The sequence below is a fragment of the Suricata suricatta genome, chromosome 2, assembly GCF_006229205.1.
Source record: "Suricata suricatta isolate VVHF042 chromosome 2, meerkat_22Aug2017_6uvM2_HiC, whole genome shotgun sequence".
Taxonomy (NCBI): Eukaryota; Metazoa; Chordata; class Mammalia; order Carnivora; family Herpestidae; genus Suricata; species Suricata suricatta.
The window spans coordinates 87638848-87659079 of record NC_043701.1 but is presented as its reverse complement, the minus strand read 5'-3'; the positions used below and the strand labels follow the sequence as shown (position 1 = coordinate 87659079).

Sequence of the window (20232 nt, the reverse complement as noted above, 5' to 3'; positions counted from 1 at the left end):
AGCTGTAATCATCAAGACACAGTATGGTACTGGCACAAAAACAAACACATAGGTCAATGGAACAGAACAGAGAACTCAGAAATGGACCCAAAAATGTATGGCCAACTAATCGTCAACAAAGTAGGAAAGAATATCCAGTGGAAACAAGACAGTCTCTTCAGCAAATGGTGTTGGGAAAACTGGACAGGGACGTGCAAAAGAATGAAATTAGAGCAGTTTCTTAGACACCATACACAAAAATAAGCTCACAATGGATAAAAGACCTAAATGTAAGACAAGAAGCCATCAAAATCATCCAGGAGAAAACAGGCAGCAACCTCTCTGACCTTGGCCACAGCAATTTCCTACTAGACATGTCTTTGGAAGAGAAACAAAAGCAAAAATGAACTATTGGGACCTCATCAAGATAAAAGGCTTCTGCATGGCACAAAAACAATCCACAAAACTAAAAGGCAGCCTATGGAATGTGAGAAGATATTTGCAAATGACATGCCAGATAAAGAGTTAGTATCCAAAATCTATAAAGAATTTATAAACTCAACACCCAAAACACAAATAATCCAGTGAGAAAATAGGCAAAAGACAATAGACACGTCTCCAAAGAAGACATCCGATGGCTAACAGACACATGAAAAAATGCTGAACATCACTCATCATCAGGGAAATACAAATCAAAACCACCATGAGATACATCACACCTGTCAGAGTAGCTAAAATTAATAACTCTGGAAACAATAGATGTCGGTGAAGATGTGGAGAAAGAGGAACACTTTTGCACTGTTGGTAGGAATGCAACCTGGGGCAGCCACTCTGGAAAACAGCGTGGAACTTCCTCCAAAAATCTAAAAATAGAACTACCGCACAAACCAGCAAATGCACTACTCAGTACTTACCCAAAAAATACAAAAATGTGGATTCAAAGGGGCACATGCACCCTAATGTTTAGAACAGTGCTATCAACAATAGCCCAAATATGGAAAGAGCCCACATGTCCATAAACTGATACATCGATAAAGAAGATGTGGAGTGAGTCTGCGTGTGTTTGTGTGTGTGTGTATACATATATACATGTATATAAACATCTATATATATATAATGTACACATACACACACACACACATATAAATACAATGGAATATTACTCTGTGATCAAGAAAGAAAGAAATCTTGCCATGTATTATGCTAAATAAAATAAGTCAGTAAGAGAAAGACAAATATGATTTTACTCATGTGGATTATAAGAAACAGATGAAGATAGGGTAAACAAAGGAAAAATAATATAACAGAGAAGGAGGCAAACCATAAGAGACTCTTAAATAAAGACAACAAATTGAGGGTTGCTGGAAGGGAGGTCAGTAGGGGGATGGGTTAAATGGGTGACAGGCATTCCTTAATAGGAGAGCACCTGTTGAGAAAAGCAGTGGGTATTATAAATAAGGGATGAATCACTGGATTCTACCCCTGAAGCCAATACTATATTAACTTGAATTTAAATAAAAATAAATTATTTTTTAAAAGGTGACATGGTGTATTTGACCTTAATTTTGAAAAGAAAAAATGAATATTAAGTGTATAGGTACATAACATACATAAATATTATGCATGTTGACAAGGGAGAACAGAGATGATCAGAGGCCAGGAGGAGTATTCCAAAATGTGACTTCTTGACTGCTAAGACTGTGGGAAATTAAAAAAGCTATCCATACACCCTATTCTTGATATTTTATAATTTAATGAGAGAACATTATTCAAAAATCAAAACTTACTACATATAACTCATTTCCTCTGCTATGATAGTAGGTACTGTATAATCGATCTGAAAGACAAAAAAATGAAAATAAGCCAACTGGAAAGAGGAACAAAGCATCAAAGATTTCAGACATGTTTTGCAATTTCAAAGAGTTTAGAAATCTCTCCCTTTTTGCAAGGCTGAGTCTAAGACTTTCTCTTACACATGCACAGAACACATGTCAAGGTCAAGTTTTTGAGGAAATCCTCCCCCTCCCTCAAGTTAATATGATATAGAAAGTCAAGAATCATTGAACCCCACTAAAGTATTTCATGATGGACACTTACTTGTTTCATATCCAGGGGGCCAATGTTGGTTATGTTGTTTAAGCGAGCCTTTCCAATAACCGTTTTTGAAAACTGAACTTGTGCAGTGATATTTTCAACTTCAACAGAATAATAGTTATTGTTTGTTATATTTAGTGTGTTCTGCAAAAGAAAGTAGGGAGAATAAGTATAAGCATAACAAATATGTATTCAAAATTAATTTTAAAAAATGACTTGAGGGGCGCCTGGGTGGCTGAGTTGATTAAACGTCCAACTTTGGCTCAGGTCACCATCTCATAGTCTGTGGGTTTGAGCCCTGTGTCCGGCTCTGTGCTGACAGCTCGGAGCTGGGGCCTGCTTTGGATTCTGTGTCTCTCCCTCTTCCTGCCCCTTCCCAGCTCACGCTCTGTGTGTCTCTCTCAAAAACAAAACATTAAAAAAACTGACTTCAGCTATGGCCATGCTTCAGTTATTAGGAGGAAGAAAAATATTGCCAAAAATATCAAAGGACATTAAATAAACTGATTATTTGGTTTTATGATGAATACTATATATATAATACGCTGACAATAAACACCATTAAAAAAAATAACAGGCCTATGGGGCACCTGGGTGGTTCAGTCGGCTGGGCCTCTGGCTCTGGCTCTGGCTCCAGCTCAGGTCATGATCTCATGGTTCCTGAGTTCGACCCCCGCATCAGGCTCTGTGCTGACAGTTCAGAGCCTGCTTCAGATTCTGTGTATCCCTCTCTTTCTCCTCTCCCCTGCTTGTGTTCTCTCTCTCTCTCAAAAATAAATAAATGTTAAGTAAATAAATAATGCCCAGAAAAATGTACATTACAAGAACATAGAAAATGAATGTAAGAAAATGCATTTGTGTCCTTAGCAAAAATTCTATAAAAATTTTAAATTTCATCTAAATTTCTACTATATGTTAATATATAAATGTCTTCATAGACTACATTAGTAAGGTATTTCCTATTCTATCAGGTACAAAAATGACCATTTAAAATGTTAAACAGTACTTTATATAAACTTTTTTGTTTAAAAGAAATTGGTGTTTTCCACCAGGTCACTTTGGAGCAGAACGGGATGGATTCAAATCTATTTGTTGAAAAGAAATGGAGCTACATCATTTCTATACATAACAGCAGGGGTAATTTCCACAATTCTAATTCACAACTACGTAAAATTACTTTAAAAAAAGAACAGTGAAGAAAACATGTTAAATCAAGAAATAACAGATAACAAAACATCTAAAACAGTCATCACAAAAGAAAATCGATAGTAATGAAATAATGATTCATAAATATTTGTAAGGCAGATTGTAATGGTTACCATCTATAAAAAGAGCCCTCACAAACTGAAAACAACAAAGCCTTTAGAGGTTAAAAAAAAAAAAAAAAAGCAAAGTATATGAGTAAACAAAAGAGTACAAATATAATTGGCCAAAAAACACTTAAAAACCCTCAAATTCATTTAGAGTTGGGGATTAGCTAGTAAATTTAATATTCATTAAACTAGTAAAACTTGTAGAAAAAATTCTTTTTTTTAATGTTTATTAATTTTTGGGAGACAGAGACGGTGCGAGTGGGAGAAGAGCAGAGAGAGAGGCTCCAGGCTCCAGGCTCTGAGCTTGAAGCACAGAGCCCAATGCAGGGCTTGAACTCATAGACCAGACCACAAGGTCATGACCTGAGCCGAAGTTGGATGCTTAATCTACTGGGCCACCCAGGCACCCCAAGAATTCTATTCTTGGTAGGGATCTGAGCAAAAGGGTCAATCTTTACATTCCTGGAAAACATGTGAAGCACTGCAGCCATTCTGATAAGTAATCTAGCAATATCTAATAAAATAAAAATAATGTAATTATTTCACCTAGCAATCCTACTTTTCATTTATTCCAGTGAAATGAAAACATTGGGATGTTAATGACAATAGTGGCAAAAACAAAAACAATAAGAAAAGAAAGGGCCCATCCACAAAAATAATGATTGGTTAGTATTAAATTATTGCATGGAATTTCATGGAGCTCATTAAAAAGCATGGAGTAATTCTAAGCCAGAAATTTAGGAGAGAGCTCTACAAGGTATTAACAAGTGAGAAAACATGCATAAAATATGTAAAAAATATTGTTCTTTTGAAAATAACTAAGAAAAGCTGAACATTTGAGTTTATAAATTAATATGAATATGGAGAAAGATGAAAAGATGCAATAAAGAATAAGTGGAAAGAAGAATCGCAGTAAACAAGGATTAATAAAAGAGTATGTTAGTGATCAACAATTACTTGATCACATTTATGCATTAATTTAAATCATAGTTATAAATTTAGAGGATTTTTTAAAATTCCATAATATAGTAGAAATAACCTTTACCTAAATATACAAATGTTTTCATCTACTTGGCTTTTAATACCCATGTCAATTTAATTTCTAGAAACTGCAGGAAAGGGATTGTTAGTTTAAGGTCAATGGACCTTTTGATGCAGGCCAAAACATGGGATTCAGCAGAATCTCAGAATCTTTTGCACATGCATAATGTTGGTATGTGTCTTTTTCTAAAGGGCCCACAGCTTTCATTACAATATTAAAAGGATCAACGATATTGAGGGCTAGGAAGGTAACAAAAACACTGAGAAAGAAAAAAATAAGAAAATTAAGTTTAGTTCTATCAGACATTTTATTGCTTAGAGCAGTGGAAATCCACTTAATTTGTAAGTCAAGAGAGCATCATAAGCTTTTAAAATCAAAAGCTTTTAAATAATGATTAAAAAAATTTTTTAAATGTTTATTTATTTTTTGAGAGAGAGAGACAGTGTGTGAGCAGGGGAAGGACAGAGAGAGAAAGAAGGGAACACAGATCCTGAAGCAGGCTCCAGGCTCCAAGCTGTCATTACAGAGCCCAGTGCAGGGCTCGAACCTATAAACCTTGAGATCATGACCTAAGCCGAAGTCAGATGCTTAACTGACTGAGCCACCCAGGCGTCCTTTAAATAATGATTTACTGGGGTGCCTGGGTGGCTCAGTCGGTTAAGCGTCCGACTTTGGCTTAGGTCATGATCTCACGGTTTGTGGGTTCAAGCCCCGCATCAGGCTCTGTGCTGACAGCTAGCTCAGAGCCTGGAGCCTGCTTCAGATTCTGTGTCTCCCTTTCTCTCTGACCCTCCCCTGCTCATGTTGTCTCTGCCTCTCAAAAATAAATAAGAAACATTAAAAAAATTAAAAAAAAAATGATTAGTTATCAAAAGGCTTAAACTATCAGTGATCTTTAGTTACAGGAATTTATCCTATAGAAATAACCTGAAATGGAAACAAAGTTGAAGTACAAAGAAGTTTTCTGAATATCTGCAAGAGCAAAATTAAACATCTATTAAGAAACTGGTGAGTAAATTTGTAATACAACCATATAAAAGACTACATGAGACCACTTAGCATGGGAAACTGTTAAGATCTCAGAGTAAAATGTGCAAATGTATACACTTGCACATATGTGTGTATCCCTTACATACATATGAAAATGTCTGACCACATTTGTAAATGCATATATGTATGCAAATGTATATATGCATCATTAGCAAATATATATATATATATTCCAAGAGTTAGGTCTAGGTAGTAGAAGTAACAATATACCAGTATTTTTCAAATGTATAATAAAAATGTATCATAAGTAGAAAGACAAATGTTACTAAAAAAGAGTAATACTAATAAATGTTACTCATATTAAGAAACAAAAACAATTTTGTAATTCCATTTTTTCAAAATACTGATACAGAACCAATGGGAAACTCAACCTACCATCTCATGACTACCAAAACTCAATGTTTATCTTATATAATATTGCCATTTTTTAAAATAATGCTATTTCTTATATAATGTTCAGCATTTTCAGTTAAGTGTTAATATCCCAAAAACTGGGAATTCCTGAATAATTATACATGATATTTACACCTAAATACACTAATACTTAAAAGGAAACATGACATGACTTATTTTTTTTTATTACAAATTTACAATATTTGATACTAAAAGGCTTTTAGAGGTTGGCCAAGAAAATCTGGCCACTTTTTTAAACACCGTACAAATAGAAAAACACATTCTTCATCCGGGATTGCTGGTAAGTGAGAAAACTCAAACTTTCCAGTCTTACGATTTACATTTAGCATTGTGTTGTTTTATGCACGTTCCTCCCACAGATTGCAGCAGACTGACAACTTCTGATGACAAGCAATGAGAGTAAGTGAATCCCTGGGAGTTCTCTGTGTTCCTGTAACTAATGAGTAACTGCACTTTATCATCCCACCCCCGGACACTCCTCTGTCCAAACCGCTCTCCTCCCAACGACCACCAGATACATGTCTACTTCTGCTTCAAGCATGCCAGCCACCTCTGCGAGGAAACCAGCTAAAGTCCCTCATCACTCTTCCAAATAAACCCACTGTCACACAGATGCACCTTGAGGCCTGAAGCCATAAATGACTGTTAACGGGATGACCAATACACATCTCCTTTTTGATTATACAGTGGTTGGCAAACTGCACATTTTTTCAAAGAAATGTTAACACATAAACAGGCAAATCTTCTCTTCTGTTCTGTTGTGTTCAGGAGTGGGGAAGCTGTAGAGAGTACTAAAGCTCACTGCCCAGGAAAACACTGAGGATATTTCCCCAAATCCTAGTTTATAAGAGAAATCAAACAGGCGCGTGTACCCTATCTTTAAACACAATAAAAGAATACTCTGTTAAAATGGCAAAAATTTTACTTCACCAAATACAAGGAAAAGAAAACGTTACCTTTATAATATTTATAGAATCGACCTACTTTAACACTTTGCTAGGAGCTACTCAGAGTCAAAGTTGAAAAGTAAACAGACTGTAAATATTTTTTTGTCAGAATAGTTTAGTTTAGTTTAGTTATCATCTTAAAGGCCCCTTCAAATGCTAAATGATTCTGTGTACACAATTACAGTACTATTTGCCATCTTTGGCACAACCAGAAATGACAAAGAAGATCAACAGCAGCCTTAGAGAAAGCAAACTGACCAGTGTCATATTCAATACAGAGGGACAATGATGTACTTAATATCATAAAGGAATGAAGTCAAATATTTTAATGTAAATTTGTACTTACTGTGATATTTAAATATACTGTACGCTTTTGAACATCATAACTGACGTATGCTGATTTTACGCCAATGTATTTCACGTCAATAGAGCGAGGGAAAAGGAAAAACACAGCCAATCCAGAAAGGAGCAGACAGACAAACACAGAAGCCATCACATACAGCTTTCTGAAAAGAAAAATGGCAGTATTAAAATACATGTGCATCAAAAATTCCACAATGAAACATTCAGAGAAGATATTTCAACTTGAATTTTTCCTGTATTATGCCAACAGGAAGAGATGTATAATTTTACCAGTTTTTTATATTATAAAAGTAATTAATAGGGTTGGGTCTGGTCTATAAAGTGTTAAAATGTTCTCCTTCAAAGATGTATGAACCTTTTTGGAGACTGGGATTTCAGGGTTACTGCAGGTAGAACATTTATTACAGTGATTTCTAAACCAGGCTGCACACTAGAATTAATTAAGCTGGGGAACTTTATAAAAACGTGGATTTCAAGAGTCCCTCCTCTCCCTTCTGAATTTACCAGAGCAGAATTTTCAAGTGAATTTTGCCATTGTGAGATTCCCAGTGACTGCTCATCAGAACCACCTGTGAAGCCCCTCAAACCATAATGACATAACCACATGCCTCATCAATCTCACTAAAGTCTCACTAAGACTTTTTGAGTCTCCTCATTCCAAAGTATTTACGTACTCAGTTTTCAAAATATTGTTTACACTAATCAACTCTGCTTTGATGATCCTGTTAAGCTGTTTCTTGAAAATCAAGAAAGGGGATAATAAAATGCAGACATAAGGCAAGAAAAAGAAAAAAAACTTCCTGTGCTTTTGCTAGTCTTCTAACTCTCCTTGAAATGTATCTCTTCCATCTCCCACTCTTTATTTCAAATCTCTGGAGATAAAAATTGCCTCTATCCTTCAATTTTACCCTCAAAATACGGTTTCAAAATAAAATTTTCCTGGTTTCTCCAATAAACAGCTCTGAGCTCAAAGTCCACAGTCCTATTTTTTTTAAATAGGTCTTGTATATCATTTACTTTATCTTTTCTTTATGTTCTAATTATTCAAAAAATTCTCATTTTATCCTTTCTTCCACATTCTCTTCCCCACCAACTCCCAAATGCCTTACTTAATAGATGTAATCTTTGTCCCACAACTGTTATTTCAAATGACTCTTGCACATGTTTTATAAATGTTTGAGTATTCTAAGAAAAGAGAACAAAATGTTTTATTAAAAAAATAAAAGGTTCGCTAAGTCACTAGTATTAGGCCCACACTATTGTCTTGAGCAAACAAAGATGTTTCCACTCACTTCCTCTAGATTTCCTCAAAACCTGAGTAGGGTGATGATCACTACTGGACTACTTACTGGATAGTTTAAGCACATATAACTAGTTAAGTACTAGTTTCACTAAAAATTGTAGGTTATTGTTTTATGATTGCACATCTGAAATTTCTAAAAATTCTTAAGGGGCTGTCTATGGTTTTCAGATTTCTTAGCTCACTAATGGTGTCAAGATCCAGACCTTACCATTTTCTCAAGCTTCATCTACTACCTTCCAACAGCACCATTTACTTTAGGCACACATCTGAGTGCCAGCCTATCACTCTTGTCTGTGGACATGCGGTTTCCTCTGACTGAACGGTCCACCTCAACTTTCTTTTTTCTACTGTTCTAAGATTCTGCTAATTCTCCTTCACCTTCTTTGGAGCCTTCCCTAATTTCATAAAATATTTTACTTTTTTTAAATGTTTATTTTTAAGAGAGACACCGTGTGAGTGGGGGAGGGGCAGAGAGAGAGAGAGGGAGCCACAGAATCCAAAGCAGGCTCCAGGCTCTGAGCTGTCAGCACAGAGCCCAACATGGGGTTTGAAACCAGGAACCATGAGATCATGACCTGAGCTGAAGTTGGACGCTTAACCGGCTGAGCCACCCAGGTGCCCCAAATTTCACAAAATAATTTAAGAGACTACCGTACTCTGCTTTCACAGCACTCTGGAAATACTTCTAACAGGTAAGACAGAGGTACTGCAATCACTTGCTTACATGTCTGTTTTCTCTATAAAATCATAATTCCTTTATACCAAAGATACCTTTGAAAAATTTGCATCCCCAGGACTTAGACCAATGACTGACTTCACAGGTACTCAGTAAGTGTCTAGACTGCCCTCCAATATTTCATAAAAGATGGAAAACATACTTTCTGTCCCTTTCCTCACCTCTTTTCCAGGGCCTTCAGTTACATATAAACAGGCCACCTGAATGTGTTCTACATACCATTGATGCCGTGTTCTTTTCTTCCAATCTTTTTTCTCTTCATATTTCCTTCTGAATACTTACTATTGCTATGTATTTAAATTTACTCCTCTCTTCTTCTGAAGTATCTAATTTGCTGTTAATCTCTTCCCATGGAGTTTTCATCTCACTCAGGTATTGTAGCTTTCATTTCTAAACATTTTACTTGCATCTTTTTAAAATACTTTCCATGTCTATTCTTAAGCTCCATCTCTTAGAAACACAGAATATAGTTAAAGTAATTATTTTACTGTCCTTGTCTAATGCTTTCATCTATGTCATTTATTGGTCTGTTCCTATAAATGGTCTTTCTCATTATGGGCTATATTTTTCATCCTTTCCAACCCTGTTTATTTTTAATTGGATGCCAGACTCATATACTTTACCATGTTGAATGCTGGATATTTTAGTATTCCTACATATCCTCTTGAGCTCTGTATTGGGATATAGTTGAGTTTCCTGAAAACAGCTTAAACGTTTTGAGGTTTGCTTTTAGGTCTTCTTAAGCATGAGCACTGTAGCTTTTAATCTAGGGCTAATTTTTTCTGTTACTATGGAAATAACCTTCTGAGTACTCCACCCGATTCCCTATGAATTCCGAGATTTTCCCCACTAACCGGTGAAAACTATCCCTGGCCCTGTGTAAGCGTTAAGGACTGCGCGCTCTGGTCTATTGTGCATGGTTGTTCCTTCCGCCTGAGGTGCTCTCTTCACACATATCAACTGATCAGTACTCAGCTAAACCCTCACGGAGTCCCCAGGGCAACTCTGTCCTCTGGTGTTTTGCCCTACGACATGCGGTCTCGGCCTCCTAGATGCCCAGCACCAACTACTCCTCAGTCTAGGGGCACTGCCCAGCTCTGCCTGTGCTCTTCCCAGGGGACTGTGATCTGCTGTCTTTCCCCAGACAGTGAGGTGGCACAGCTGTAGGGCTTACCTCATTAGCTTCCTGTCTGTACTGCCTGATATCCACTGTTTAAAAATAGTTTCACTTACCTGTCCCGTTTTTTACTTGTTTCAAACAGAAGACTAAATCTAGTTCCTATGATTTCTAATTTAGAAATTTAGTTTAAAAATCTAATTTATCTGATTTTCTACTTGTATCACTTTGGTTTTAGGCTAAGAATTTTATTCTCTAATGGCATTAGTACATAATTATTTACCTGCTTTACGTATAAAAGTTTCAAAATTACAATAATATGACTCCTAATAATGTGGTTATCCAGTACAGTTTTAACTTTTGTTGTAGTTGTCTTTGTCATTTAGAACACATCTTCCTAGGGGCGCCTAGGTGGTTCAGTTAGTTAAGCATCTGACTTGAGCTCAGGTCATGATCTCATGATTTGTGAATTTAAGCCCCGTGTCAAGCTCTGTGCTGACAGCTCAGAGCCTGGAGCCTCCTTCAGATTGTGTCTCTCCCTCTCTCTGTTCCTCCCATGCTTTTCCTTGGTCTCTCTCTGTCTCTCAAAAATAATAAATAAAAAGGTTTAAATAAAACTTCCTAGACACTGGCAGTCAAAGTGCAATGTGTTCATGTCACTTAAGTGATTCTTTCATCTGCAATTATGCCAACAATTGGATATACAGTTAGAATCATGGTTCAGTTTATTTGAATTTGTAGGAATTGCTTTTTTTAAATTTTACTTCAGATTTTTGAACTATTAAGCTCTATATTAAAAAATGTACATGGTTCTAAAGTTCAAACAATATATACACATACACATAGAGATCTCACTTGCTTACCTGTTCCCTCTTCCAAGTTCCCTCCCAAACTCAGAGTAATCAATTTTATAAGCCTTTGGTTTATCATTCCATTGTTTCTCTCTCCTTTTCTGTATGCATGTGTGTGTTTTCAGATAACAACGTGCTCTGGATATGAACTGTAGTAAAATATAGAGTTTGTCCTCATTCCATGTTATCACTGTATAGATGTAGTGTGACTTATTCTACCAGAAATTATTGGCAATTTGTACTTCTTCCAGTCCTTTGTTATTATTACTAAACACTGGTACAGTGGATAAAAAGCCATCTACTTTGACAATTATCCTTAGAAAAACATTTGCAAAGGAGAATTCCCGAGCCAAAGGGAAATTGTGTTACATAATTGTGCTAGATAACGTCAAATTCCCTTTCACTAACAAGGTATGGATGTGCTCATTTCACACAGTCCTTCCTACAAAATACACTGTCAAAATTTGGAGCCTGGCTAATCTGATAGATAAGAAATGGTATTTCAGTGTTCTAATCTGTACTTCTTTATGAGCCAAACTGACATCTTTTCACATGTTTAAAGGACATCTGCATTTCTTTCTTGTAGATTAGTTGTTCATATCTTATTTACTTTTTGTTTGGTGGCGGCCTTTTCCTCTCAAATTGTGAAACTCTTTACAGTGCAAGGATATTGGCCATATGTTTGTGGTAATGTGCAAACATTGCTTCCCAGTTTGCCATTTATATTCTGGCTTCAACTAAGGTTTTGTTTTCAACTTGTAGAAGTTAACCTATACCTTGCTAAAATAATTAATCTTTTCTTTCCTCACTGGATTCTGAATCGTAGTTAGAAATGTTTTTTTCATCCTAAGATTATAAAGGGATTAAGCCTAATTTCTTGAATATCCATAACCATCTACATAATTTATATTGAAAGTTCAGAATGACTTTTTGAAATTTTTTGGTTCATTTTCTTTCCAATGATATTTAAATATGCTGTTCTACTGAATGCTTGTTTGGAGCACTGGGGTCAAGAAGCATGCCAATCTGATTTTCTTTCCCTTATAAATTAATTGATCCTTTGCCTGGTGCTTTCAAAGGGTTTTGTTTTATTTTTACCTTCAAAATCCAGTAATTTCACTAGGATGGGTAGCGCATATTTTAAGATCATGCATGGCATGTCTTTTCAATATGTAGGTTCATGTCTTGTTTTACCTCAGGGAAGTGTTCTCGAATTGAATATTTAGTATTTGTTTGGTTTGATTCCTTTGAGTTTTCTACAGGGGATTCAATTACACATGTTCAATCTTCTTTCCTTGTGTTCAATACAATTTTATCTTAAATACGTTTCATTAATGTGTGTGTCTATGTTTTCATTTACTCCTTTTTACCTTCTACTTCCTTTGCCATCCTTCCCATGGTATCTATTTGCACTGTGTTCTTTCAGTCTTGTCTTCATTTCTGAAATTAATTTTTTCTAATTCTTTGAGGGGTTCATAGTCTTTTTTCAGGTCCTCATATTGTTTAGTCATCTCATTTCTGAGCTTTTCAATTTCTGACTCATGCTGTTCTATCAGAGCTTCTATAGTTTTCTTTTTTTAATTTTTAATGCTTATTTATTTTTGAGAGAGAGAGAGAGAGAGAGAGAGAGAGAGAGACAGACTGTGAGTAGAGGAGGGGCAGAGTGAGGGAGACACAGAATCCAAAGCAGGCTCCAGGCTCAGAGCTGTCAGCACAGAGCCCAACACGGGGCTCAAACTCACAGACTGTGAGATCATGACCTGAGCCGAAGTTGGACACTCAATCGAGCCACCCAGGCACCCCTTTGATAGTTTTCTTAAGTTAGTGTTCATCTGTTTTTCTGATATGTTCCCATGATCTGTTAACATTTTGTGTCAGTTCACCTTCTTCTTGTTTCTTTTTAGCTGACTTTGTGTAACACTTCACTGCATTATTTTTTTGTTGTTCATGTTTAAACGAGATGTTTTTGTGTTTTTCACAGAAGCTTCCCATTTCCTTGAGGATGGGCCAGGATGACTTACCTAGTTTTGCTGCTCAAAAACACCATCCTCTGTTGTAATACGAAGTGTTTTTTTTTTTTTTTTAAGATGGCCTGTATGTATGTATGTTCTGAGATTCTCTCTCGTTTCTGAAACTTTCCTCTCTTTCCCCTATTCTTTCCCTGTATAAAATGGATTCAGTCCCCAGTATGCTTTTCCTTAGGATATGTCTGTCCTTTTGCAAGAGCTTTTGATGAGTTTTCCTATGGTCTTTGAGGGCTCAAGGTGGTCTAGTTCCTTCTGCATCTTCTCAAGACCCTTACGTGAACCTCTGTGGTCTTTTTTTTGCCCTCTCTCCGAGGCAGAGGAAGTGGAGGACTCCTGTTCTGACAGGTTACTCTCAGAAGTATTTGCTGGAAGCGGGATCCTCTTCTTTTTGGGAACTGAGTACCAGAGCATTTGCTTGGCGTATTAGGGCTCTCAGGACCGTCCACAATTCTTTCTGTTTCTCTTCACAAATTCCCCACAGCTGCTAACAGTTTCTGCCCCTTGCTCCGTTTTTATTCTGGGGTGAGCAGGAGAAACTTAACACTCATTTTCGATGAAAATGTTTCTGTGTTTCCTATCTCTTCTAGATTTGTCTGTTTTAATAAGTAGGTTTGAGAAGATTCAGATGCTCTGCTGCTTTGAAGACCTTACCCCACAAGAAATCCTTTTTTTTAAAAAATAATATAAAGAATCTGGTGGCATAACTTAACAACCTGATGACATTTTTCATTTTAACAGTGTTAAACTAGAGTAATTATACATAATCTGAAAAGCAAAGAATAAAAAAAATTGCTATTTTCTTATCGTCACTTACGTCCTTCTTGGCCTTAATCTCTGATCACTATATGGAATCAAAGCCACCAGCTGGTTTTCTTGCCCTGTAAGTAAAAGTAGGTTTAGAAATTTATTAACACGATTAATTAAAATACAGTAGCTTTCCCTCCAAATCCAGTTTAGAAAGATCAGACTTCACTCCAGCTCCTATCTCATTCCTTCCGTAAATTGGTCTCAAATGTTCACAAAACACCAAGTAGACATTGAGTTCTATTTTGACTTTCTAAACAGTCAAAATAATACAAAGAATGAGAAAGAGTAATCTTTTCACTGAAAAAAAAAATCTAAAATGTCCCAGCTTTCAGAAGATCTAAATTCACCAAGACTTCCTTCGACTGCGTATTTTCCATTTAGATTCTGATTTGGGTATCTGGATAAGAGTAGAATAGTGCTCCCTTGGTGTCCTGAAATCCCTATAACTACAGAAGTCCCCACACTGTTCTCCTGAAAATCAAAACTGACGCAGAGCAAGCCTCATGCTTCAAGAGCTTATACAAAATGAGGCTTTGACAACTCATTTAGGTCACACACTGTCTGCATTAAGCCACTCCAAAATCCATCCTTTATTTCTTGCATTGGGCTATATCCATATACTTTAACAGATAAAGTAGACCTTTAAGAAGTAAATTTTTCCAATCCCATCAGAACTTGGCTCTTTAGTCAAATTCTCTTTTAACGCTTGCTCTAATGCTTCCATTATTCCTCCCTGCCCGTTCCACCACTCTCCCCTCATTTACACTACCCCTCCACACCCTCATGTACATATATATTACATACACCTGTCTCTCTCTGTGTGCACACATATCCCATCTTGTTTGGTGGTGTTCATTTGGCTAAACTACAATTCTGCTTAAAAGCAACCTTTTAGCAACTACACTGATACCCATTTGGCTAAATATTTACAGAGAAAACCATACAACTGTGCTCACTTCATTCAGATCACTAATCTCAAGTGCCCTTTAATGATGTCAATCATCATACAACATGACCCAGGTCACACTCTCAATCTGACTCTGCAAAACCACAATTTCAAGCTTCAACTCTCTCTTCAAATCTCCAATAGCTCCTTCCCTATGAAGATGTGACAAACAAAACAACACTTCCAAAGCTCCCACCACATCTACCTTCCTGCTTCTGTGTCCACACACTCTACTTTCTCTCCTATTACAAAGAGTAAAGTGCTGGTGCTCCTCTGCTCTTGTGGGTTACAGCTACTATTTCTCCCATCTCCAGCACTATCAACTGTTTTCCTCTATGAATCATTCTCATTAGCATATAAATTATTCACTCAATCTTTTAAAAAAATCCCTTTCCTGACTCAGAGCCTCCCACAAGCTACTGTCTCTTATATATTCCTTACTTATACAGAAAAACTCCTCCAAAAAACTACTATTACTACATAACTTCACTCCTCCTATGCTCTCTTGATCCCACTCTATACATGCTATATGCAACCTGCCAGAGCCGCCCTTTTCAAGGCATCCACCGGTCTCTATCTACATGACCAAATCCAGTGGTCAGTTCTCAGTCTTACACTACCAATCTATCAGTAGCATCTAACAGTTCCACACTCTCTCCTCCCTGGTACACAGAAAGTGTACATTTATTTCCAGCACACCACAGATACACTGGAAATTCCTCCTCCTAGTCTAGCTGCTTCTCCATTGTCTTTGCTAAGTCCTTCTCCTGTCACTGACTTTGAAATGTTGAAATGCCTCAAGGTTCAGCATTAGGGTCTCTTTTTTCCCCATTCACACTGATAAGTTTGGTGCTCTCATCCAACTCAGCTTTAAACCACCTAAATTATGAAGACTCCAGCCAAGGCCTTGCATTTGAATTCCAGATGCTTATTATAACTAAGTCCTATTAAATATATCCACTTAGATGTCAAACATGTGCCTTACATCCCTCCAGTCTTACATCCCTAAAAGAGAACTCCTGATCTCTCCCTGGACATACACACTCAATTTTCTTTTCTCCCTTCTAATTAACAGCTACTCCATTCCTCTGGCTTTTCAGGCAAAAATACCTTTGGAGTCATCCTTGACTTTCTACTATCCACAGTCTACCTCCAGGCTGTCAAAAAGGCTTATGAGTTACACCTCAAAATAACATCTAGATTGCTAAAATAGTCCTTTTTGGTTTTTTCTATCTTAGCCCAAGGCACTGATCCCTTCATCTACAAAAATTCCTTTCACTGTCTAAAAGGTACTTATCCCATCAATGATAAAACCATCACATTGAAAGGTCAATTCATATATAAACTTCCCCAACCCAAGGCATTGCTTAGAGACTCTGTATACCTTATAGTCTCTGTCCTTTCCTCATGGCTTCTTCAGGGTTACTTATCATCTTCAACCGAGGCAGAAAATGAAAATGGCACAAAGTATTTTCATTATTTCTATTGCCCCCACTTCTATTAAAGTTTGTGTAGGCTACAAACAGCACATGAAGATGACTCCCTTCTATATTTCCCTATCATGTGCCACAAACGGATTTTCCCCATATGACCCATCCTCATTTACCAACCCCTTTCATGTAGTTCCTCTTACAAATAATTATTAAGGGCACGGCTGGCTTACTATTGTTCTTTACATAGTGAACTAAAAATATTAGGTCACCAAACTACTTAAATTGTTCCTAGTGCCTGACATGTGATTACAACCAAACAGGATTAAAATTTTTCAGTCCAAGGACAGTGCAGATCTGGTATCACAAGTGGGAAAGAAAACAATCCTAGAGGTAGAGGGGTGGTTTTCATTACTGCTTTAGAAACCTTAACATGTCGATGGTTTTCTGTTTGTTTTGTTTCTTTGTGTCCCTTTAACTGAAGATAACTCATACGTGGTTTTAACTTTTAATTCTGCAAGCTTTCAAAACATAGGGATGTGCTTTGATCTATGGGTTTTATATCTTTATAAATTCATCATAAATCCAGTGGAATAACTCTTTAAAGGAAAAATAACATAACACATACCCCTAGGGATTCTTCCCGTGCCTTGACAAGTGGGGCAAGTGACACTATCTCTTCCTGTAAATTCCACGTACGGAAACTGGGAGACATCTCCACTTCTTCCATCTTCATTATGGACTTCATTACTAACCAGTCCGTTCCTCATGTTTTCAGTTGCTGTGACTCCATCATAGCCATCTTCTTTATTTGAATGCAAAGGCAAATGAGAAAAAGACTTTCCCATGTCTAAAGAAAGAGAAATATGTTAAATTTCAGGATAAAAGTATGTTTCCTCAAGACATTATGGGATTTTTATACCAATATAATTAACATAGAGCAAACTTCAAGGGAATAGTCAAATTACTTTTCAGATTAGAATTATATTTAATCAAGGTAATATTTGAAACAAGGGGGCTGAAAAGTCCAACATGTCTTTTCTAACAAAATACTAGAAAGATGAGACTGGGTTCTCAAACGTTAAAATTTTACATAAGTCTGGACTTTCTTAGGGTTCTCTGAAAAGAAAGTGGGCTTTACTAAAACAAAACAAAAACATATTCTACCTTTAAACCAATTAGCACTAAAAGGCTAAAGCTGCTTTAGGCAGATTATGATTATGTATTATATGGATCACCAGGTAGGTTTGAAAGACTTCAACTACTCAGTCTGTACTTTCTGAGTAAATTCTTTCCAGCTTATCTCTTAACTCAGGCAGTAGACCCTGAGGGCCAAGCATCTTGTTATGAGAAGCAAAACTAGCCCTTCAAGAAGTAAGGGCTTCCCTGACCCCAAGACAATTATCGATCTGACCTTACTGCCCACCTGCATGACCCATCCACCACTGTCCCACTTTTTTTTTAATATAAACTCAGAAGTTATTTTCAGCATTTTGGAGACAATCTTTGTGACATTAGTCACTGTCTTCCCAATGCTGGCTTCACTGAAATTAATTCTTCTCTTGTTTTTCTACCCCGTGTCTCTCTGCCTTTGGATACTGTCAGTGGCGAGTGGCTGAACCTCGTCAGTTTGGGACCCTAGGATCCAGGTGCTCTTGCACCCCTAAACCCTGGTTACAAGTTAAAAGTAGTACTTTTCAGCCTTTTAAAATTCATGCCCAGTTGTCATAAACAAAGCCCACAATCCTGCTCATTCTCACATCTCCGGCTTTAAGCATTTAAATATTTGCAACAAAAACAACTCAAAACCAAATCCTGCAGATCTTTCATTCAACAGTTGGCAGAGTTGGAATTTCAAAGTTATGTTAAAATTTATTGCAAAATATTTAATATAATTCACCAATACAAAGCAACATTTAGAACAACCAATTTCAAAATTTCAGGGGGATAGTATCAGAAATAACATGGGTATAATTTAAATTTACATTTAATATAAATGTAACACCAAAGGTGAGTGGTAGTACCTACATATATACCATACCTCTACCAAGTCACCTGTGCAGGTAGGTAATGCAATAGGACTACAGCTGAGTCACACAATTTTAAGGATGAAAACTTAAAAGTCATATAATCCAACCTGCTGACATTCTCAGGGAAAATTAATAAAGAGGGAAAGCAGAGTTACAAATAACATTTCTTCTCTTTCCAAATTTGACCATTTATCTTTTATCAGTTCCTAAAAAATGTATTACTATAGACATTCACACAAAGAGATAAGCATGTCTTTTAGAAATTCTCAATGATTTGAGTAAGGAAAACTGACATTCACTAATTCAAGTTATAGTACAATATAGAGAATAGTTTACTTTTTAATACTGGCATGCCATCCACGTGCTGGGATCATTCAAACAGAGTATATACAGCAAGATAAAAAATATTCACAACCAGTAGATCAATTTAAAATTGTAGAATGATGAAGATGCTTATTTTCACTATTTTACTATTTTAAAAATCTATGTACACATTATCCATGTAAGTTCAAAAACATAAGTGATCTATAACGTCCACAAATGCCATCATTTTCTCTTTGTCTCAATGACACTAAACACAAGCCAAACCAAGATTTGCCAGTCACAGGTGGTTCAGGGGTGAATTAACCTCAGTCACTACCTCCACACACTGACCTTGGGACCTATCTGGAATATCAGCTGAGCAGGGGTCAGGGGCCTCAACAGTGTGGCCACCAAGCAAGCCATCCTTTCTGGGATTTTAGTTATCACAAGCGGAGGGTAAGGTGTATCCCACTAGAATGCTTTGGTCAGGGAAGCAGGGAGACACGGAGGGCAAGATCAGGTGCCTCTCAGTCTGAATCTGTTTTCTATCTGTACCTTACAGTTGTCTTGATGAGTCTGCCTCTGACAGGTGTTTATTTCAGCAATGCAAACTGACAAGCCCCAGACTTCATGAGGCAATAGGTATCCCCGCCCTCCCTACTGGGTATTCCTCACAGCAAACAGTATTTAGCCACTTTTATTCCTAAAAACTCGTTGGTTTGTTTACGAAGAGGTGCTACACCCCCCTTCTCTTCCCAGTATTCAACGTTTTCATCGCAATCTCTTACTGAAAACCCAACATGGATCTAAGTCTTAGCTAGGAGAGAGAGAGGGGAAAAAAGTACACTCTATCCGATCGAAATGGGTCGTTATTTTCGATGATAACGAAAGGAGCTCTCACCTTTTGTAAGCTGCATAAACAAAACACAGCCCACAGCCTACTCTGGAAAGGTTAAAGATAAGATCTAGGCAACAGTGCAAGAAAACTAAGTAAGAGCAAAAGCAGGGGCCACCTGGCCGCACAAGGTGTGGGAGCCTAGAATCAACCCCAAGCTCCAGGACCCTAGGCAAGAGGCTGGGTCCGGATAGTCGGAGACACACACCGCCATTATCCAACCCTGAGCGCCCCCTGGGTCTCTGGGCCGGTCAGGCTCCCCTGCGGCCTCCCCTGCTCTACCTCCTTCATCCTGCTTGGCTCTTCCCAGGACGCCGCCGCTGGGCTCTACTCCGAAAAAGGGACCAAGGCCCTGCACGTTCAGGATCACTCACCGGCACGCGGAGCGCTGCGCAGTCCCGAGCCGCTCCGGCGCGCACTGGCCACAGGACAGGGTCACGGGGTCTGCAGTCCGGATCGCTGGGGCCGGGACTACAGGCCTACAAGTGCCGGCAGCTGCGGATTCGGGGCGGGGGAGGGGCAGCAGGACGACCGCTTCGGCTGAGGCCTGGCGCTGCTGCAACCTGCGTCCGCGCCTGCGCAGAG

The 20232-nt window shown here is 37.5% G+C and overlaps 1 protein-coding gene and 1 long non-coding RNA gene across 3 annotated transcripts in view; one reads left to right on the top strand and one right to left on the bottom strand.

The window, feature by feature from the left end:
• LOC115283319 overlaps positions 1 to 6503 on the top strand; it is a 14801-nt gene extending 8298 nt beyond the window's left edge. The window contains exons 2-3 of one of the 2 annotated variants that reach the window (XR_003905008.1): positions 3126 to 3210; positions 6252 to 6503. This is a non-coding gene — a long non-coding RNA (uncharacterized LOC115283319). The remainder of the gene's footprint in view (positions 1 to 3125; positions 3211 to 6251) is intronic. The other variant, XR_003905009.1, reaches the window with a different exon arrangement.
• Positions 1 to 20232, bottom strand: part of TMEM106B (transmembrane protein 106B) — a 25395-nt gene extending 5163 nt beyond the window's left edge. Inside the window, exons 1-6 of the mRNA XM_029929590.1 lie at positions 20022 to 20232; positions 17048 to 17269; positions 14051 to 14114; positions 7186 to 7345; positions 2077 to 2217; positions 1767 to 1816 (exon numbers count right to left, since the gene is read on the bottom strand). Coding sequence (XP_029785450.1) covers positions 1767 to 1816; positions 2077 to 2217; positions 7186 to 7345; positions 14051 to 14114; positions 17048 to 17267 — 635 coding nt within the window. The 5' untranslated portion in view covers positions 17268 to 17269; positions 20022 to 20232. The remainder of the gene's footprint in view (positions 1 to 1766; positions 1817 to 2076; positions 2218 to 7185; positions 7346 to 14050; positions 14115 to 17047; positions 17270 to 20021) is intronic.